This window comes from Homarus americanus, unplaced genomic scaffold (genome assembly GCF_018991925.1).
Source record: "Homarus americanus isolate GMGI-L3 unplaced genomic scaffold, GMGI_Hamer_2.0 scaffold48354, whole genome shotgun sequence".
Taxonomy (NCBI): Eukaryota; Metazoa; Arthropoda; class Malacostraca; order Decapoda; family Nephropidae; genus Homarus; species Homarus americanus.
In genome coordinates, this window is record NW_024723833.1 from 5,303,743 (window position 1) to 5,327,445 (window position 23,703).

The following is a 23,703-nucleotide window of genomic DNA, read 5'->3' on the forward strand; positions in this document are numbered from 1 at the left end:
TGCCTTCCACTTATACACCTCTATCAGGTCGCCCCTCGCTCTACGTCTCTCGAGATCCAGCCAACCAGTAAGTCAACCTACCAGTCATTCAATCTACCATTAACTCAACCTACCAGTTATTGAATCTACCAGTAAGTCAACCTACCAGTTATTGAATCTACCATTAACTCAACCTACCAGTTATTGAATCTACCAGTAAGTCAACCTACCAGTTATTGAATCTACCATTAACTCAACCTACCAGTTATTGAATCTACCATTAACTCAACCTACCAGTTATTGAATCTACCAGTAAGTCAACCTACCAGTTATTGAATCTACCATTAACTCAACCTACCAGTTATTGAATCTACCAGTAAGTCAGCCTACCAGTTATTGAATCTACCAGTAAGTCAACCTACCAGTTATTGAATCTACCAGTAAGACAACCTACCAGTTATTGAATCTACCAGTAAGTCAACCTACCAGTTATTGAATCTACCAGTAAGTCAGCCTACCAGTTACCGAATCTACCAGTAAGTCAACCTACCTTTCAGTTATTGAATCTACCAGCAAGTCAGCCTACCAGTTATTGAATCTGCCAGTAAGCCAGCCTCACCAGTTAGCTGGAATCACCAGTAAGTCAGCTCTTCCAGTTATTGACCCACCAGTAAGTCAGCCTACCAGTTATTGAATCTACCAGTAAGTCAGCCTTCCAGTTATTGACCTATCAGTAAGTCAGACTTCCAGTTATTGAATCTACCAGTAAGTCAGCCTTCCAGTTATTGGACCTACCAGTGTAAGTCAACCTACCAGTTATTGAATCTACCAGTAAGTCAGCCTTCCAGTTACTGAATCTACCAGTAAGTCAGCCTTCCAGTTATTGAATCTACCAGTAAGTCAGCCTTCCAGTTACTGAATCCACCAGTAAGTCAACCTACCAGTTATTGAATCTACCAGTAAGTCAGCCTTCCAGTTATTGAATCTACCAGTAAGTCAGCCTTCCAGTTACTGAATCCACCAGTAAGTCAACCTACCAGTTATTGAATCCACCAGTAAGTCAGCCTACCAGTTATTGAATCTACCAGTAAGTCAACCTACCAGTTACTGAATCTACCAGTAAGTCAGCCTACCAGTTATTGAATCTACCAGTAAGTCAGCCTTCCAGTTATTGAATCTACCAGTAAGTCAGCCTACCAGTTACTGAATCTACCAGTAAGTCAGCCTACCAGTTACTGAATCTACCAGTAAGTCTGCCTACCAGTTATTGAATCTACCAGTAAGTCAGCCTACCAGTTATTGAATCTACCAGTAAGTCAACCTACCAGTTATTGAATCTACCAGTAAGTCAGCCTACCAGTTACTGAATCTACCAGTAAGTCAGCCTACCAGTTATTGAATCTACCAGTAAGTCAACCTACCAGTTATTGAATCAACCAGTAAGTCAGCCTACCAGTTATTGAATCTGTCAGTAAGTCAGCCTACTAGTCATCTAATCTACCAAACAGCCAGTCAGCTTACCAGTCATTCCGTCCACCAGTAAGTCAACCTACCAGTCAACTAATCTATCAGTCAGTCAGTCAGTCAATTAATCAGTCAACCTACAGGCCAACCAGTTATGCAAAGGGTCGCAGATGATAAAGGGGTGTGTGTATGTATATATATATATATATATATATATAATGAAATTCGTGAGTGATAAAAAAGATGAATTCTCACACACGCACACACAAAAAAAACATTCTTACGTGATCTATGTCCTCCTCCCACACTGAACCAAAAGTAACGCATCAACCGACTCAACAGCCACCATCTAAGTCACAAATAACCTTGAAATTTGTACAGTAACACCACAGTCTAGACACTTTCTTCTACACACTGTTAGGGTTTTATACGCAGCAATAGCCGTGAATTAGAACACAGTTACTTTGGGGGTTAATTTAAGTCCATAAATTCCTAAGACCTACTCCTTATGTGTACTAAGTCTTGTGTGGCTTATAAACTCTATTGGTTTCTCTTGTTAACCAATAGCATGGAAGGTGAACAGTGTCTCTCCCAGGTTGATGGTCCCAGTTTGTCCGTCCGTCCACCCAGATACCACCAGCACCAAGCTGTCTGGTCCAGTGGCTGCAGTCTGTTGTCTCACCCACCAACGCCTAAACTACACCATCCTGCCCCAGCCAACACCCTCAACCACACTACCTCTTAATCTATCCACAAAAAAGAAGAGGATTTGATGCGGTACAACACTGGAATTCTTTAAAACACAAATAAATATAATGAAATAGGCATTAATCTTTCATTCAGAGTGACAAGTTCGACCTTGAAAATTCCGTTAGGATAATCCCCCGGTTTACCGTTAGGCAGGGCTGAGGAGACGACCTTGGAGACTCCTGTAGCCTTCACACAAACACCAATTCAACCTCTGTCTAGAACACACACACACACACACACACACACACACACACACACACAACCACAAACACACACAACAACAAACATACACTATCACCACAAGACACAAACATCACCACACTAAGCTACCTCTAACAGCAAGCTCTAATCGCCTGTTGTCTGGTAGCTGCTATGGCCAAGGTTCCTGAGGGCTTGGGACCTTTATCATGACGCCCCACCTTAATATCCTTGTTCAATACCAACACCTTGCATCATGGCAGCTCCAGGAGGCGACCTACACCTTTCATCACAGCAGTTCTAGGAGGCCACCACATCATAAGTTCCAGGAGGCGACCCACACCTTTCACCATGGCAGTTCAAGGAGGCGGCCTACACCTTTCACCATGGCAGCCCAGGAGGCGAACACCTTTCATCACAGCAGTTCTAGGAGGCGACCTACACCCACCCACCTACATCATAAGTTCCAGGAGGCGACTCACCTTTCATCATCACCTACATAGTTCAGACCCACCAGGAGGCTCACACCTTTCACCATGGCAGTTCTAGAGGGCCTACACTTTCATGGCAGTTCTAGGAGGCGACCCACACCCCATCATGGCAGTTCCTAGGAAGCGACCTACACCTATCACCCAGTTCCAGGAGGCACCCACACCTATCACCATGGCAGTTCTATGGCAGGCCTACACCTTCACCATGGCAGTTCTAGGAGGCGACCTACACCTATCATCACCATGGCAGTTCTAGCGACTCTACACCTTCACCATGGCAGTTCTAGGAAGACCTACACCCATCACCATGGCAGTTCTAGGAAGGACTCACACCTATCACCATGGCAGTTCTAGGAAGACCTACACTCTATCACCATGGCAGTTCTAGGAAGCGACCTACACCTATCACCATGGCAGTTCTAGAAGCGACCTACACCTTTCACCTTGGCAGTTCTAGGAGGCGACCCACAGCTTGGATCATGGCAGTTCTAGGAGGCGACCACACCTTGGATCATGGCAGTTTTAGGAGGCGACCTACACCGTTCACCATGGCAGTTCTAGGATGCGACCTACACCTGGGATCATGGCAGTTCTAGGAGGCGACCTACACCTTTCACCATGGCAGTTCTAGGAGGCGACCGTTCACCATGGCAGTTCTAGGATGCGACCATCATCATGGCAGTTCTAGGAGGCGACCCACACCTATCACCATGGCAGTTCTAGGAGGCGACCTACACGAGGCATGGCAGTTCTAGGAAGCGACCTACACCTATCACCATGGCAGTTCTAGGAAGCTTATCACCATGGCAGTTCTAGGAAGCGACCTACACCTATCACCATAGCAGTTCCAGGAGGCGACCACCTTTCACCTTGGCAGTTCTAGGAGGCGACCTACACCTTGGATCATGGCAGTTCTAGGAGGCGACCCACACCTTGGATCATGGCAGTTTTAGGAGGCGACCTACACCGTTCACCATGGCAGTTCTAGGATGCGACCTACACCTTGGATCATGGCAGTTCTAGGAGGCGACTACACCTTTCACCATGGCAGTTCTAGGAGGCGACCTACACCGTTCACCATGGCAGTTCTGGGATGCGACCTACACCTTGGATCTGGCAGTTCTAGGAGGGCGGACACCTACAACTTTCACCATGGCAGTTCTACAACTTCACTTCTGGAGGGATCACCTGATCATGGCAGTTCTAGAAAGGCGTTCCACACCTATCACCATGGCAGTTCTAGGAGGCGACCTACACCTTGGATCATGGCAGCTCCAGAGGCGACTACACCTTTCACCATGGCAGCTCCAGGAGGCGACCTACACCGTTCACCATGGCAGCTCCAGGAGGCGACCTACACCCATCTACACCTTGCATCATGACAGCTCCAGGAGGCGACCTACACCTTTCACCATGGCAGCTCCAGGAGGCGACCTACACCCATCTACACCTTGCATCATGACAGCTCAAGGAGGCGACCCTAGTCTTGTGGGGAAATTGACGTTTACTTAACTCCCAATACTAATTTACACTAGTTTTATGTACACTTTACAACTCAGAGAAATCTTGGTAACTATACAACTACTGTACACTATATATAATTAAACAATATAAGATACAACCATAATATTTAATACATTTCGTAAGTTACAACCTGACGTTACCACACAACTGTTACGAACATTCCAAAACTACACACACTGCACACATCACAACTACAACATACCTGTTACGAACATTCCAAAACTACACACACTGCACACATCACAACTACCACATACCAACACCCCGTACACAATCACAACCACCACACACCCCGTACACAATCACAACACAATCCCAAACACCCTAGCTAAGCCACACGCGAGGGTCACAGACTACCCACAGACAAGAGAAAGTTGCTGGGGTTCTCCGCCTTCCTCAGTTGGGTGGTCTTGCCGGAAGGAACATTACCCAAGAGCCGGAACACAAATATGACAGTAATGGTCGACTGTTTTGTAAAGGCGAACAGTACATGGAAGAGGTGTGACGGAGCAAGCTGATTGTGTTTTTTTTTTCTGACTTCCTGTGTGAGTGTGTGTGTGCGCAATGGAATCTCGAAGGCACACACACACACACAAGGTCTTCGATTGACATGATTTCTCAAGCTGGACGAGAATGGTGGCAGCGTTGGGGGATTCTTTAACCTGTAGGAGAACCAAATACGGCCTCGTTGCAGTAGTGGATGACCTTCAAGTATGTAGGTGTGTGTGTGTGTGTGTGTGTGTGTAGGGGTGTGGTGAAGACGAGCAGGACCACCAAGTTTAACCGCCACCCTTCACTTCTGCTTAATTCATCTTAACCCAACCTAACCTAATGCTAATCTAACCTGTATTAATGCTAACCTAACCCATCCCACCTTAACGTAATGCTAACCCAACCCATCCCACCTTATCGTAATGCTAACCTAACCAAACGCTAGTCTAACCTGACCTAATGCTAAGCTAACCCAACCCAGGTAATGTTAGGGTGTTTAATTATCAGGTGAAATTAGGTGGGGGGCTAATCTTCAGGTGATCCGACGCGTCATAAGGACCTAAATACATCATATCTTAAAATTCTCTCTTTTTTCTATAAAGGGAAATGGGAAGAAATGAAACGTGAATTTATTTATATTTTTCCCCACTTCCCCAAATTGGTTATAACGGGTACTGGCAGGCCTAGAAATATCCCCAAGAACAAGCCCTCCTCCAAGACAGGTTTACCAGGGAACAGGTACAACTGGTGAATCACAATGTCTGTAGCTACCAATATTATGTTTCGCTACTTCTCTAAACATCAAAGAATATTTCCACCTAACCTAACCAAGCCGTCTCTCACCACCAGACAGCACTAAGTTCGGTCACTCACTTATCATAGCTAAGGAATGCCTATACCCTCAGTGACTACAACCCCACTCATGTCGGCCTGGAGTCTGGTGGCCCTGTGCCAACTTTTATAACAGTGACGTCGGCTACACCACCATCAAGGGCGCTAGTGGTGGTGGAGGGTGGTGAGGTGAGAATGGTGGTAGTGAGACTGATGGTGGTAGTGGTGAAGGATGGTGGTAGTGATGAAGGATGGTGGTAGTGGTGAAGGATGGTGGTGGTGGTGGAGGATGATGGTGGTGGTGGAGGATGATGGTAGTGGTGATAGATGGATGGAGGCAAGTAGCTGAAGATGGCAGCGGTGGTTGGTGGTTGTGGTGAGGATGGCTAATAGTGGTGCTAAGAGTGGTAGATGGGGGGGGGGGTGGTGATGGAGATAAGGGAGTTCTATCAACACTATTACGGTTGAAAGATAGCAGCAGAAAAATAACGATTACAGGTGTTACTATGTGTCTCGTGAGTCAATCTAAGTCTGCTGCTTCTGCCGTAACACCTCTCAAGGAGGCAGTGTTCCTCTATCATGGTGTAAAGGTTATAAAAGTCCAGCTTCCTGTCACCCCCAAAGTCAAGAGCTGAGTGGTGGTGTTGTGACTCAAGGCATTTAAGCAATTAGTTCACGTCACCACAAGTCTCCCGCGTTTAGATAGTTTTAGAGATTATTATTATTATTTTATATTTTGTTATAATTAAATACTTTTAGTTATTATATAATTTTAGTTATCAGTATTATACAAGACACCAAAATACCTTTCACTGTGTCCTTACTGCAACACTAATTACCAAACTCCCATCACCTGCCGAGACCATCAACAGGGGTGGCCCTAACTACCCAACCTCCTACAAAGATCTTTTACCAACGATGAATAAAGACATCCATTTAACATTAGTAACATTTAACCCTTTATCAACACGGTATTAAATGCTTAAGTCTATCACCTAAATTCCCCACTCGCCGCCACCATCCCCTCCCCCACACCATGTAAGGTAAGTCATCACCCTGCAACAGTTCTACCTACCTGGCCCACATTTGCACTCAACCTGAAGGCCTTGTGGGGTGGGCCCGTCGCTAACGCTGCCCACACAGACACTGCTAAGGACATCAAGGTGGCGGGGAGGGAGGGGGTTTACGGGAGGTACCGCCAAGAAGACAACAGTGGCACAGGACAACATCTGAGACTTGTATGGTAGGTAGAGGGGGAAAGGGTATAGATACTTCACCTTCTGTTTACATACCGAGGCACAGAACAGATGTTAATGATAAAACACCTGTGTAACGTTATTTATCAACGAACAAGTGTGGTATGAGGCACCTGCATACCATACCATACCGTCACTACTTCGCTAGACTGTTAGATTGCCAGTCTGTGATCTCGTTCTATTTCAAGGTAAAGCAAAGTCACTGTCAAACACACACACGCACACACACACCTATATTCAGGATTGACGCATTGGACTAAGTATTCTCTCGTCTCGGTCAGTGTTGGTGTGAGTTGAACACGGAGTCCTGACGTAAATTAAGATGATAATAATCAGGCTTGAGGTAAAATTATATATATATATATATATATATATATATATATATATATATATATATATATATATATATATATATATATATATATATATATATATATATATATATATATGTGAGTATTCAGAACGACTTTTTTTAATCATGTTCAAACATTATCACTTCCTCACTACACACACACATCTCTCGACTCTTAGGTCAAGGTCTCGCTCTCCATTCATTCTCACCACTTCCCGTCCTTACTATCTCCTCCTTACCCTCCTTCAGGTGCTCCCCCATAACCATCTCTTTCGCTTAACCTCACTTTCCTCCTCCAAGATTATTACAACTGAACCTCCTCCTCTTCCTCCTCTCCTAACTTCTTTGTACATGTAACTGCTCTCATCTTTCTCACTCCTGTTTCTACCATTCCTTCTTCCGACTCCACCTCCATAAGGTTCAATCACACTATTTTCCTCTTCCTCCACCTCCTCCCTCTCTCCTTCCCACACCATCCACATTATCACCACGAATGAGTAAACGCCCACAAGAATACAGGCATCAAGACCCCCCCTGGATACAAGGTGCCAGTACCCTCGCTACAGTGCCAAGGTTACCACACACACTATCTGATAAGGTCACTGCTGGCACTATCTCCTCTCACCATTGCTTTCAAACCGAGGTCACCCGGGGACAGCTGGTTGTGTGCCCTGTGTCGCAAATCAGTTGATAGAGGTGCCGGGGTGCCAGACTTGTGCCAGAACTCTAGCAGCACTCAAACGTCACCTGACTAGTCCTCAAGTGTCACTTAAACTCAATCTGGGTGACAAAGAGCAAGACAACCTTCAGACGTGTATCTTCCCATCATAGCTTAAGTGCCACCTCCTTGACATGGCACTCAAGTGAACAAATGCCACCCTGTTGTATTACTGTACGGCACTTTCTGGATCACCTGAAGATCAGCCACACCAACTAAGTCTACCTTTTAAGATTAACCACCCTAACCTCTCTCACACACACCAACAATGTGTTGTGTGTACTGTAAATGTACACACGAGAGAGAAATATGCAGTTGGGTCACCTCCAGCAGCCCAAAATCTTCCTCACCATGACTGTGCATGTTGGCCTCCGGTCCTTAGTCTTCCTTGCCTTAGATACCGAGTTATTTTAGGTCCACCCCACTACCAGCACCCACCTCTACCAGCCACCAGCACCACCATTAGTACCAGCCAACCAACAACCACGAGTTGCCACTACCAGCCATCGAGACTTACCAGCTACTACCACCACTACCAACAACTACCATGGTCCACAAACGTACCAGCCATCCACCGACACCCACCCACCCTTAAACACACCTTCAGCACCTATCCACCCTCAACACCCACTTGGCAACCCGTGTCCATTCCACGCATGATTACTAAATTACTTCTCCTGCAGTATTTAAAACCACAATAAAGAGTGAGGGATGGTGGTCTTGGGTGCACCTACGTCGTCTTATTCACAAGTTATAATCTCTCTCTTTTTGATAACAATATAAGTGGAGAAAATTGAGGACATTAATTTTTGTGGACCACCTGATGTTTTGCACTCCCCTCTTAGTTCTCCTCTCCTCCGCTGTTTGTCACCTTGATAATCAATCTCTAACGCTACCTGGAGATCTTTTTAAGTGAATCTGGGCCAAACTAACTTATCACACGTCTCATAGATATCATCATCAGCACTATCATCTCTACTACCATATTATCACTATCACCATTAACACTACCACGTTAACAGCACATTATCTATATCACTTCAATAACATTTTTATTACCACCACCACCTCCTCCAATATATATGTAGCTCCAAAGTAAACCTCAAGCACCACCTGTCACGGTAAAAAGTATATAAAGCACACCACCTGCCACCTGCTCATAAATCTCCAACCCCCACCTGTCCCTTTAACTGTTTCTATGCCCCCGCTATGCTTTACTGGCACCAGCTGTAAGTAACCTCCCATGTACACCAGCTGGCTTCCTCCTCCTCACCCATTACAATAAGAAAGCTTCATTCAGGTCAAAAAGTCGCATGAGAAATAAATCACCAAACTATGGCTGTATTTTAATCTCTCAATTTATCTCGTTAAAAGAAATAAAAAAAATACCCCAAATGGAAGTTCAATGTTGGGCGTTTACAAACCAAGAATAAACTACAAAATATATATATATAATAACACAGGAAAGAGATGTAAATAAAACAGATGAATCAGAGTTAATTCAGAGAAGAGAAACGTCCTCTGAACGGTGGCGTCCCGTTGTGTGTGGAGAAGGTATTTACAGGCGCCGGGTTGTGGTGAGGACGATGAAGCTGCCTCTAGTGGTCAGTGGAGGAACTTTCACATATACACGCTGCCACACATACTATCATTTCTATTCCATTTAAACAAACTTCCCACTAGAGTTAAGGCATGTAAACTAATCTTAAACTGCGTAAACATTAACCATCTCGTTATATAGAGTTACGGCCAATTGGTTCGTTTAGTAGTTAATTTATAAAACAGTTATTCAAGAACAGATACCCTACGCTTCTCCGCTCGACAAACAGGCTTACCGGCCTAGCCAAACAAACCGCTTTTAAAATACGTACATACATATGGCCCTACAATCCCAACCTTTCCCAACCCCTCAAAGGCTCCCCCAATCGACCACAATCTTTCGAAACATTACTCAAAAGTTTATCAATAATATTAAACTTTTCAGTACAGTAAACGTATTAAGACGTCAACAAATTACCTTCCCTTTCAAACTATCCAATTATTTAACCTGTACAACTTATTAAATTTACAAATGCCAATAATGTTACCAGTATTTTATGTAGATTTTCTAGATGACAATAGGCCTATTTTTTATGGTAGGCTACACATGCCGGGTAAATAACTCAAGTGTGACGCCTGAAGCTTATACCGAGGGTTACTGGGTGTACTGGTGTAAATTCCTTACCAATCGGAGGTACCCTAAACACACACACACACACACACACACACACAAATATAGACACACACAAATAGATACACCCACTCAGATTGAATGCCCACTGACCCCAAATTCTTAACATACAATGAAGTCATCAAGCTCACCACCACCACCACCACTACAACAACAAGGATAAAATTACAGCAGTAGGTAAGAAATATTTATCCATCAACAATGTACAAGAAAAGAACAAGTATATGTCATTATCAAGAGTTGTCTACTTCTACAACAACAACCACAACAAAAACAACAATAACAATACATACAACCACTAAAACAAACACACACACACATCCACACAAACATCACATACAGAAACAAATAACTTCCCTCCTCATAAATAAATAACAAATAAAGAGCTAAAAAAATAACTTAAAAATCACACCCTCCCAAAAAAAAAATGTGAATCACTCTCCAAATTACCACATGATTAATCCGGGCCATGATAATCCACAGTTAATCCAGCCACAGTTCAATCCAGATTAATCCCAGGGACAAGAACGTGTGTTGGGGGGGGGGGGGGACCAGGTGGCAGTAGCGTCGAAGGAGGAAGTGTGTCTAATGAAATACCTGATAAACAAAGGCTCATTTATGTTAATTCTTTTACCTCCTGATTCACGCAAGAGAAGTTATCGATCTAATTTAGGAATCGTGTATGTTAAAAGTATGTGTGTAAAATTTGAAGCCATTTTTGAGGTGTTTAGTTCAGGGTTTGAGTGGGAGAGTGGGAGGTAAGGGGAGTTAGTCAGTGAGTAAGTGTGTGAGTGTGAGTGTGTTTGAGTGTGAGTGTGAGTGTGTGTGTGTGTGTGTATAAGGTAGAATACAACGCAACATCACCTCTAGCCTTGTGTTACGGAGGAGGATGTTATAGTCACTGACACACACACAGTAAACATCAACATCTAGGCCCACACAACCACAATAAACATCTTGGTCCACACACACTTTTCACCTGCAACATCAAAACAGAGAAAGAGAAAACAAATTTGGTGGGTTCTTTTCGTGTTTAGTGACCTGTGAGACCCCGCCCCCCCCCACCCCACATTTTTAGCAGCTGTCTTGGCACCTTTTAAGTCTACTGTAGTCAACTCTCACGCCTCTTTAACATGCAGTGTTTCTCGTATACACGCCACCACACCAGAGATGCCAGCCATGAAGCGCACTTATGTCTTCTTACTGCTACTAACCCCTGAGACATATTGAAAGACCCTGAAACACTGATTTACCACCCGCTGCAACATACAAAAAACACCCTACGAGAAATATAAACACACCCTGCAACATATTTTGACCTACTGTACCATGCAACATACCATACACACTCTGCAACACATGACACGTTCTGCAACACATGACATCCTGCAACACGTACGCAATTCACATTTTTACATAACCCTCTACTTTATAATATCTCCCCTCTTATAAGTAACTCCCTTCCCTCCACCTAATTAAACCCATTTATAGTTATTACTTCTCTCAATTTCTCCTTGTATTCCTTTATCATCATCTACTAATTCTCTATTCATTACAGTTCTCATACACGCAATTCCATTCTCCAATCCCTTCCTTCCATGGCCGTGAACACAGAAACCTTTTTACCAATCAGCTCAATATTTCCAATCTATCTCATGAATACTAATCCCCGTGCCCATGAATACAAAAACTTCAAATTACAAATCCACCTCCGCCTCCCAAGCCCATGAAATTTACGTAGCACAAGACTCGTAGCTACAGAGGATTGAGAATAAGATCAGTCTGCTTGTTCACTACCACACTACGTCTCTGCAGATGGGGGTCTCAAGATAGCCGAGGAGAGGGGGGGAGGGAAAGATGAGGTGCCAAGAATGAGGGTGGAGTTCCCCCCAATCACACGTCTCGTACCGAAAGGTGTTGAAATGTTCCTTACAAGTGTGGTATATATTTTATCCTCGCTACCCACGCCTTCCTTCTGGCTGTGGGGAGGAGGGGTTGAGGGTTGGAGGGGAGGAGGGGTGGAGGAGGCGAGGGTGGGAGAAGGGGTTGAGGGTGGAGGAGGGGATGAGGGTGGATGAGGGGGATGAGGGGTGGAGGGGATGAGTGGGTGGAGGAGGGGATGAGGGGTGGAGGAGGGGATGAGGGGTGGAGGAGGGGGATGAGTGGGTGGAGGGGTGGAGGAGGGGTTGAGTGGGTGAGAAGGGGTTGGAGGGTGGAGGAGGGGATTGGAGGGCGGAGGAGGGGATTGAGTGGGCGGAGGAGGGGGTTGAGTGGGGGATGAGTGGGTGGAGAAGGGGTTGAGTGGGTGGAGGAGGGGTTGGAGGGTGGAGGAGGATTGAGTGGGTGGAGGAGGGGGTGGAGGAGGGGGTTGAGGGTGGAGGAGGGGTGGAGGAGGGGGGTTGAGTGGGTGGAGAAGGGGTTGAGTGGGTGGAGGAGGGGATTGAGTTGAGGGGTGGAGGAGGGGATTGAGTGGGCGGAGGAGGGGGTTGAGTGGGCGGAGGAGGGGGTTGAGTGGGAGATGAGTGGGTGGAGGAGGGGGTTGAGTGGGTGGAGGAGGGGATTGAGTGGGTGGACAGGGTGGGAGGTTTACAGTCCCTTGTTGTATGAGATCACGTCACATCAGGTGAACAAAGTGGCTTCAGGTGTAATCATTTCTTACGTATTTATCAAACTTATCATACATACTTATACTTATTTATCATACTTATCATATTTATCCTGCATACTTATACTTATTTATCGTACTTATCATTCCATTACACTTATTACAACGACTTTATTTTTTGCCTTTTTTTCTCAACTTCTGTTCCTTTGTTTACTTCCCATCTGGAGCGTCTAAGCAACAACACCTACACCGTCTCCTACACTCCAGCTTATCATCCTTGTCAAGGGTAACACAAGAAGCCATCAACATCATCACATAAGTAGACCAAAAGCGTCGACGATTTTGGCCAAATATATCTGTCTGGTATTTAGGTTAGAGAGTGAGATCAGTGTGTGACATCTGGGGGTTCAAAAGATGGTACAGTGATCTGGGTTTTGGTTGTGTGTTTGTGTGTTAATTGGGTATCTGTAGTGATTTCAGGTACCACATTCACCAAACAATGACCCTGGCCTTGTGTCCACCAGAATCAGCAGCCAGCAACACTTCCCTCCTGTATAAACAAGAAGCCAACCTCACTACATCAGCAAGAGCAGCTACATCAGCGCTTCACTATCAGTACCCAGACTAAGACAAGCTCACCCTCCACCTAAGACAAGCTCACCCTCCACCTAAGACAAGCTCACCCTCCACCACCTTCCCTGATCCACCAAATAACCAAAATTGTGCTTGTCAACATATTATTATTCCTGATTCTTGCCAAGTGTGAGGGTGGAGTGTGTGGGGAGGGGGTGGAGTGATTTGGAGGCGGGGGGGTACAAAAAGGTGAACATTACCGATCAACACTATAGTTCTGCCCAACGTCGACTTCACAACACAAACAAGAAGTTAGAAAACAAAAGAACTCATGAAAGCAAACGAGTTTCTGTCCTGCTGGCCCTAACGCTCAATTGCACCACACGTCCTGACCCCGATACCACCACCCGCCGCCGCCAATCAACACCCGTTATGGCTCCTTGTTCACAACACATGGTACAGTGGTTCCAGCTGTATCATGAACACTGTGTATTTTCTGGATTACAGGAATTGAGGTCACCAAGGGCACAATGGAGGCAGTGGCGGTCGTGTTGAAGAGGGTATTCGCCACACACATATACACAACATTGTCCTCTGTAGCAACTGGATTACGCAAGACATGGTGGCGTCGTTATCCATCAGTGACTTTTACATGATTTAGAATTATAAGGTTTACATATGCTTAAGTAACCTAGATTTCAGCATTGGGGGTGGGGTAGTGGGGGTGGTGGAGGAAGCACGTGCCGGGACAAAGAGGACATTTCTGCCAATGCGGCATCTTGACGCCTCTCACCTGACTCCAAGACCAGCTGCCACAAGGAATCACACACAGACAGAGCCAGGTTTCAGACAGGCAAATGGTCATGTAAACACTCGCCAACACAAACAGTATCACAAAATAAACAAGACAGAGACAGGGTTGGTTACTCACCTACAGCAGCGCTCCTGTCCCGCTAGAAAAGATCTTCCCCGTCCCAGTAGTACACGTCCTGCATCTGGTGTCCGACGAGGCTCTCCTTCTCCCTGGACACCGACGTGGTGCTCCTGCTGGTGGGTGGCGGTGTAGCTTAATGGAAGGGTAATAATCCTCATCATACCACCCAGGTGACGCCCCTCCTCCTCCTCCTCCCCATTAGGCCAGGAGTGTATAGTGGTGAGGGGCGTGTGGGCGGTGGCGATTGGCCGTATGGTGGTGGTGAGCAGTAGGAATACACCACTACGCCGCCATGTATGACCACTACTAATACCATTCTTTTTTCCAACATCACATCCACTATATTTATCATCTAGCCGCTAACTCCGAGACACTCTTATCATTATCATCATTACTATTATTATTATTATTAATATTATTATACATGGTTTTACGATAGATGCATTAAACTCTGTGAATGTTCTATTATTCACACCTTCTTCATTTATTTATTTAACGAACCATGAATAATATCTGCTTATGCACAAATCGATAAAACATTGAATTAAGGACAAGTAGCACCACCAGACCAGTGTTATCTAGCTAACACCGGTAAGTGGGGGGAAGGGGTTCGATCACCGTGTGCCATCATCTCGAACCAACCCTCCTCCTCGCGTTCACCAGTAAGGCGAACCATTGATGTCTAGGTGGTTCCAGGAAGCGAACTCGGTCCAAGAGTCTAAGTTCACATCAAACACGTCTTTGGGTTTTAACTCTTGCGCCGCGGCGGTCTTGGGTCGAAAGGAAACAATCACGTAATTCTTGTTGTTGTTGTTGTCCCAGTACTCCCCAATCTCGCTCTTGAAGCACACGCAGAACTCCAGCTTGTCGGCCTGTGTGGATCCTGGCAGGGGCAAGCTGAAGGAGAAGGTGTCATAGAGGTCGTAAGAGGCTCCCGTAGCGGTGGACAGTGACGGTACGAACTCTCCCTCGACGTCCTCATGAGTCGTCCAATTGTTGATGGTGTATCTCACTTTAACACTCTTATGGAAGGATAGATTTCGGACCTATTGTGGGGGAGACAGAGAGAGGAACAGGTGTGTCAACGGATTACCCAGAAACCTTTTATCACTCATTGTTTACAGGTGAGTAATAAACGCCTATCAATTTGCATCAATCCTAACATTGAGACATAACCTACTCTAACTACCACAACCATCAATCACCGGTAATAACACACCTACTAACAACTACCACCATTAATCACCAACGCACCTATTAACCACCACCACCATTTATCACCCGCACACCTGACAAGTCACAGAAGCTCACCTTAACTGTGCCCGCTACTCTGTTCTCGGATTCCTTAATGACAACATTTTCTAGAGAGATGTAGTCATTTTCCAATCTGGCCTTCATGCCCAGGTAGTCAGAGGCTGGCTGGGGGAAGGCCAACTCCCACTGGTCACACACCGCTTCTGCCTTGGCGCCTCTGGTTACCTGAGACAAATACACACAAGCAAATGAATATGACAAAATCTTCGTCAGGTGAATAGTGCTAACGAACTATATACAGGTAATTGAACGAGGTAAAAAAATATTGAAATGAATGAAAAAAAAAATATAGTAAATAATATTTAAGAATAACGTACCTGAAAAATTATTACGAAAAAGTTTTTGTTGTAAATTTCGTACTTAAATTGAACACACAGGTATTTAGGAATTAGGCTAGGCTAGGATAGTCTTCTTCCTTCGTCCCTTGTAGGTTTAAGGACAGGTGTAAACACGGACAGGATTAGGGCAGGTAAAACATTCCAGGTGAGATAATGAGACCTTTACCTGTTCTAAGAAGTCTGCCGACCATCTTGGGGGACAATCTGGACGCTCGGTGAGGACACGGACCTCAGTCAGTGGGTGTCCTCTGGTGTCTGCGAACACTACCTTCTTCTTTAGCCGGGTGGGGGAGATGGCGCCTTCCTACAACACCAGAATAAGACCTATTTTATACCCCCACAGGTGAACATTTGCACTAGATATTTTTTTCACACTTTTTACCTTTAAATTACGTCATCATGAACCTTTTTTTCTTTTTAAACATCAATAAAGACAACATCATGATTCCTACCATTATTATAACTAAACTAACCTTTTTTTGTATCCATGTGAGGGTGCATGTATATACGGAAATATTTATCAATTTTTTTTTTTTTTTTTAAACTGCAGTAGAAGTTGTCCCATACCATCAAGACAAACTGAGATGGTGAGTCTTACCTCCACTTCCTCCTCCTGACGGGCCACCAGGCAGGACTTGATGGGCAGGAAGGGTAGTGTCTCTACTTTTTTTTTCTGAGGCGACCGTCGACCACTGGACCTGTAGGGAACCACAACACCATCCAGGATTTACACGAGGGATTCTTTTCAAGGGACTTTATGTACAGTGAAACCTCCATATAACGAACTTTTCTCTTCATATACTAATCCGTTAGATGGGGAGGTTTCACATCTAACGAACCCTCGATAAAACGGACTTTCCTCCATGTTGTCCGTTAAATAGAGGTTTCACTGTATAACACTAATTCAAAACACAATATTTATTACACACATTTCAAAGTATTCATCACACCTGAAGCTTCTCTATACAAAGAACCTAAATGAAGTTATATTTATAGTTCAGTAGTAAGATTATGTAGCGACTATGACAAGACTCACCTAAAACTGCTTCTTGGGATGAAGTTGTTGCTGTAGCAGGAGGTGGAAGAGGAAAAGGAAGAGGAGGACAAGGGTATGGAGGAGGAGGACAAAGGAGAGGAGGAGAAGAGTTGGCTATCACAGTTGCTCCGAAAACTACTAGTGGTGAGGGTAGTGCCGCATGACTGGCTGCTGCCGCCCCATATGTTGTGGAGGGGCGTCGACTGGACTGGTGTCGTCTGTAGGGGAGCTGCCTGGAGTGGTGTCAGTCTAGGGTAGTCATGGAGGAAGGGCTGGGAGGCGAGGTACCCGGAGGTAAGAACTGGGGACGACCCAAGGAACATCTCCACACCATAGTCACTCGGCATCATCAAAGTTGTCATCAGGCCCTAGAGAGAAGGCCCAGGACATAGGAATTAACACGGGGGATTCATATAGAGATTAGTATACCTCCGCCCTTGAGCTTATTTCACCTGAAGATTAAATACATTACTGCTAACCTAACCTAAATATAAAGTGAACATTGCCAGATACGAGAGAGAGAGAGAGAGAGAGAGAGAGAGCATAACGAATATAACACAAACAAATATAACAAATCATCATACACATAATGATTTGATAACCGTTGATGTACCATGACATTATGGACAGTGATAACTAATTTGTCGGTCCACTGATGATGATAACCCCCCTCCCCCCCGTGGCCACATCCTCTTTTTATCATCCGGATTTTTATCTTTCGTATCGTTGTCAACATTATCTTACGTCGTTATGTACAGGTCTATAATCTTCCCTCACCTTCAGTTTAGTCCTTCCCGGTGGTCAGGTGTAGAAATAATCATCATACACTCATGAATTCTAACCCCTTTTTGTCCCTAACCCTTTCTTAAGTTTAACCCTTATCAGTAACCCTTTAACAGGAAGTTTAACCCTTTATTTTTTTTACATAATACTTTGACTCGTTTTATCTTAACCTGATTTCTTAATTACATTTCTAACTTCCCCCTGTACCTTACCCTACCCCTTCCCCCTGTACCTTACCCTACCCCTTCCCCCTGTACCTTACCCTACCCCTTCCCCCAGCCTCCTCCTCCTCTCTGGCAGCTTCTTAAAGACGATTGGTACGATTCATTTGATGACGTCATGAATACTGAGTGACGTCATGTATCAATTATAACCTGAAGTCATGTGACTCGACCTACCATTCCCTCCCTCTTCCTTCTTTTCTCCTCATCCCTTAATTTCCTCTTTCTTCCTATTTTCCACATTCGCTTCCTCTTGGGTAAACAACGGTGCGTTATTTTTCCCACAAAAACAAAGTTACTTCCGCACGCTCTCCCGTTATCACATAATTTTCCTGTGGGAGGTGTGCCCGCGGCTGCCACACACACACAAGGTCGACCTTCCATATCTTTCCAGACTTTCGCTGTGTGCACTCTTGACGCTGTGTCTTTCTGTTCGTTTGTCTGCCTGACTGTACAATGACGAAACCCTACCTGTAATTACTTGAGATAGAGAGAGAGAGACGTATACCATTGTGTAAGGTCAAGTATCGGAGACGGTTCTATCAGGCCATAAACACTAGCCGGCCGGGCGGGTGTGTCTGGTGCACCTGGCCGGATGTTGCAAGGTCGAGACAACACCTTACCAGACAACACCTTACCAGACAACACTCATGTGGTCACCTAAACGCCTTCCAGTTCACCAGTGTCTTAGTCTATGTAGTTTCAATTATAATAAATAATAATTAACACTAAGTAATAAAAAATGCCTGTGATAATAAAAAAATATATATATAATAAATATATAATAAAAATAGTAACGAAACAAAGAGAAAACGGATAAAATTTTTGGTGAAAAGTAATTAAAAGATCCTGATTTTGGAACAAATTAAACACTTCCGGGGTTCATTTTTATGAGATTAAAATTTTCGGTGAAACGCATCTGCTGGGTGACGTGGTTGAGTGTAGTTATTTATATTAAAAGATAAAGTTTGGTTTAGGTAAATTTGAAGTTTTGGTGAAGGTGGGTTTAGTTTGGTTTAAGACAAGGGTAGTTAAACCAGGTTATGTCGTTTCCGTTGTCAGAAATAAACAGGCGCCAATTTGCACTGGTCTAGGCAGCGTCCACCATCTCCCACAACACACAGAAAACCTCTCGTCTTAATAGGGCCAGACAAGTGCACACCCAGACGAAAATAACGCCCGTGCCTCAACAAACACCTTTCATACCTAGTCCCCCCCCCCCTCTCACGTACCCACACCTGCTGATGAAACGCAATAATGAGGAACAGAGATGAATTTCCAGGTAAAACTAGCGTAGGAGCAGCCATTACCTGTGTTTCATCGTAGGTGTGGCCAATAATCCTTGTATGCAATGATAACACAATCTGTAGTGTTACTTGCTATTCAGGTGATTTGTTGGCAATGTAATATTATAGTTACGTAATTGTTAATGCATTGTTGACGCTTACTTAATTGTTATGCAGTTTCGGTGATGACGTGACTGTAAATATTGGCACTAACGTAATTGTAAAGCATCGTTGGTGGTGGTGGTGGTAACTTGCAGTGTTGCGTAGATCAGTATTAATTAATGGTGGATGTCGTTAGTCTACCACCGCCACCCTGAAGTATCCTAAATTTACCTAATGGCCATCCCAAACCCGAATAAATGGAGTCAAAACTATACCGAGACTTGTTCCGTACTTGAGTTGTGAAAATATGTTGAAAGATAAACCCCAAGAATCACTATAGAAGAATTCAACCCTTGAACTCTGACCATAGGTGATCATGGTGGTGATGTGAAGGAAGGATTGGCTGGGTTGACAAGTGTGGGGTGTTGGTGTTTACAAAGTCCCTTCAGGTATACGTATCCAAAACATACACACACACACATACCCAATCTTAATAACCAAACCAATATCTTTCAGGCCACGAGTCACAATACACTTAGTTTATCCGCCTTACGCTCGATAAATCCAGTAATATTTAATTTAGTAGTGGATAGGATTACATCACATATCGGTTGACGGAGCTTCCAATATAATGATCAGGAACACGATACACAGAAAAAAGACTCCCGAACCCACCATTTCCTCTCTCTCTCTATCTCCTTCAATTTGACTCGCAAATATAATCGGGAATAAATCGAGCAGTCTTGCGGGTTGCTACATATAACTCAATTACGTTTTATTTCAGTCTGTCGTAAAGTAAATCTACTAGAGCTGTTTTACGTTAATCTCTAGTAAACATTTTTGAGCGAAGGTTTATTCACAGGAATTAAACACTCATAACGAAGCTTTCAGGTACTGCTTAAATTGTATGGCGATATGTGACTTCAGAGAAACACCTCACCCGCACTATACAGTATACACACACTGGTCTCTGAAAACAAACTTACCCACGCGCACACTCACTAACACAGCGCGCCGCCCAGGGTCAGAAAACCTCGTCACGTACACACTAATAAATTTATAAACATTTCAGGATTATTGTATTTAAATAAAAAAGTTCGGTTGTCGATGTCATCGGAGAAAAAATTATACAACTTTCTCATCCCCCATCACGAGGTGTTCGGGAGGGTATCCGATCATGTCACATACTGTAACCTTTATGAGATGACTTGGGATATTTCCTCAGCCCCAGCGCACTATGGTCTCGAACAGTTGGCTTAGACTGTACCGCCACGCCTAGGACTGTGTGTAGACAATAACTCCAGCACTGAAATTTCTAAGTCCCTCCACCAAAATAATAAAGGTGATAAAGATTATGTTAGATTTACCTTTATAAAAACACAAGTAATATAAACAAACCAAATGGGAATGAATCTAGTACCCCTGGTTCTCACGGTTTGTTTACAATGGACCGAACACCAATATGGCCACTGACACGATAATACAGAGACAATGCCGCAACGCCAGGAAGACATGGTGGAGCTTTTCCGGTGTTACCATGGCAGACCGTAGTGGAGCAGTCTTCACGCCCTCCCTTGCTCGCTCTCTCTACCCCCAGCAACAAGCACTAATATCTCCTCGCTCCCCCATTCTTATTTCTTTTCCTTAGCAATCACCCATCTTTGGAGTCTGTCTTTCGTCTTTGTCTCCCAACCTATCTGATCACCTCAAAGCATTACCTCTTACTCTTTTCCTGCGCCACAAGCACCTCAAGGCAGATCCACCCACTCGCGTTACACAATCCACAGCTGTTCTCACTATAAGACCCTGCTTTTTTTTTTATAAATTTACAGTGTACCAACTCGAGTCTGGCTGCGTGACGAAAGGAGTGAGATACGGGTGCTTGGAGACAGTTGCTATGTCCTGTCCTGGTGAGACACATTGAAGTAGACTGCCACCACCACTCTAACATATGCTATCACCATCATCCTAACATACGCTACCACCACCCTAACATACGCTACCTGCACCCTAGCATACGCTACCACCATCCTAACATACGCTACCACCACCCTAGCATACGCTACCACCACCCTAGCATACGCTACCACCATCCTAACATACGCTACCTGCACCCTAACATACGCTACCTGCACCCTAACATACGCTACCACCATCCTAACATACGCTACCTGCACCTATAACCCTAACATACCACCATCCTAACATACGCTACCACCATCCTAACATACGCTAGCTACCACCATCCTAACACGCTACCTGCATAACGCTACCTGCACCCTAACATACGCTACTACCACCTAACTACCACCATCCTAACATACGCTACCTGCACCCTAACATACTACCTGCACCCTAACACTCTAACATATGCTATCACCATCATCCTAACATACGCTACCACCACCCTAACATACGCTACCTGCACCCTAGCATACGCTACCACCATCCTAACATACGCTACCACCACCCTAGCATACGCTACCACCACCCTAGCATACGCTACCACCATCCTAACATACGCTACCTGCACCCTAACATACGCTACCTGCACCCTAACATACGCTACCACCATCCTAACATACGCTACCTGCACCTATAACCCTAACATACCACCATCCTAACATACGCTACCACCATCCTAACATACGCTAGCTACCACCATCCTAACACGCTACCTGCATAACGCTACCTGCACCCTAACATACGCTACTACCACCTAACTACCACCATCCTAACATACGCTACCTGCACCCTAACATACTACCTGCACCCTAACATACGCTACCTGCAACACCTAACAACATACGCTACCACCACCCCTAACATACGCTACCTGCACCCTAACATACCTGCCACCATCCTAACATACGCTACCACCATCCTAACATAGCTACCACCATCCCAACACCACCATAACATACGCTACCTGCACCCTAACATACGCTACCACCATCCTAACAAACGCTACCTGCAACATTTACCACCACCCTAACATACGCCCAACATACACCACCCCTAACATACGCTACCTGCACCTAACATACGCTACCACCATCCTAACATACGCTACCACCATCCTAACATACGCTACCTGCACCCTAACATACGCTACCACCTAACATACGCTACCTGCACCCTAACATACGCTACCACCACCCTAACATACGTTACACTAACATACGCTACCTGCACCTAACATACCTACCACCACCCTAACATACGCTACCACCACCCTAACATACGCTACCTAACCACCACCTAACATACGCTACCACCATCCTAACATACGCTACCACCATCTAACATAAGCTACCATCCTAACATACGCTACCTGCACCCTAACATACGCTACCATCCTAACATACGCTACCTGCACCCTAACATACGCTACCTGCACCAACATACCCTAACATACGCTACCTGCCCCTAACATACGCTACCCACCCTAACATACGCTACCACCATACGCTACCACCATCCTAACATCGCTACCACCATATACGCTACCACCATCCTAACATACGCTACCTGCACCCTAACATACGCTACCACCATCCTAACATAAGCTACCACCATCCTAACATACGCTACCTGCACCCTAACATACGCTACCACCATCCTAACATAAGCTACCACCATCCTAACATACGCTACTTGCACCCTAACATAAGCTACCACCACCCTAACATACGCTACCACCACCCTAACATACGCTACCTGCACCGAAAAATATTGGAAAAAACTAAGATAACAAAACAATTACACACACACCCACCCACACACACATACATACTATGGCGAATAATCTTTTTTTACCTTAAGGCGTACTCAAGGACTACTATGGTTCGTATCGTGCGAATAGTCCCAGTATGGTTGAGTGTGATAGGCGAGAACATAGCCACAGTTGTGTATGGTCGGTCGGTTATGGCAGGAACCAGTGCTGACACCAAGCGACTCACTCAAGCCTCCGAGTCCAACTGTGGGCGTTCACCAATCACCCATCCGAGGGAGGGAGGGAGGGAGGGCTGTGACGCTGTGATCAGAGGGGGTAGGGAGGGAGGGAACTGGAAGCACCCTCTCTCCCTCCTCACTCTATTACCCCTCCCCTCTCTCCCTCCTCACTCTATGACCCCCCCTCTCTCTCCCCATCCCGCCTCTATACTTGTGACCTCTACCGCCGCTAACCGCCAGTGAGGTCAACCACAGCACAGTCTAGCAAAACC

General features: G+C 45.0%; 1 protein-coding gene across 2 annotated transcripts in view; it reads right to left on the reverse strand.

Moving 5' to 3' along the window:
- LOC121863770 (protein phosphatase 1 regulatory subunit 3C-B-like) overlaps window positions 1-23,703 on the reverse strand; it is a 33,403-nt gene that overhangs the window by 7,988 nt on the left and 1,712 nt on the right. Inside the window, exons 1-6 of one of the 2 annotated variants that reach the window (XM_042362560.1) lie at window positions 23,297-23,457; window positions 17,086-17,453; window positions 16,648-16,747; window positions 16,216-16,353; window positions 15,709-15,876; window positions 14,395-15,443 (exon numbers count right to left, since the gene is read on the reverse strand). In XM_042362560.1, coding sequence (XP_042218494.1) covers window positions 15,054-15,443; window positions 15,709-15,876; window positions 16,216-16,353; window positions 16,648-16,747; window positions 17,086-17,447 — 1,158 coding nt within the window. In that variant the 5' untranslated portion in view covers window positions 17,448-17,453; window positions 23,297-23,457 and the 3' untranslated portion in view covers window positions 14,395-15,053. Of the gene's footprint in view, window positions 1-14,394; window positions 15,444-15,708; window positions 15,877-16,215; window positions 16,354-16,647; window positions 16,748-17,085; window positions 17,454-23,296; window positions 23,458-23,703 lie in introns of those variants that run through there. The other variant, XM_042362559.1, reaches the window with a different exon arrangement.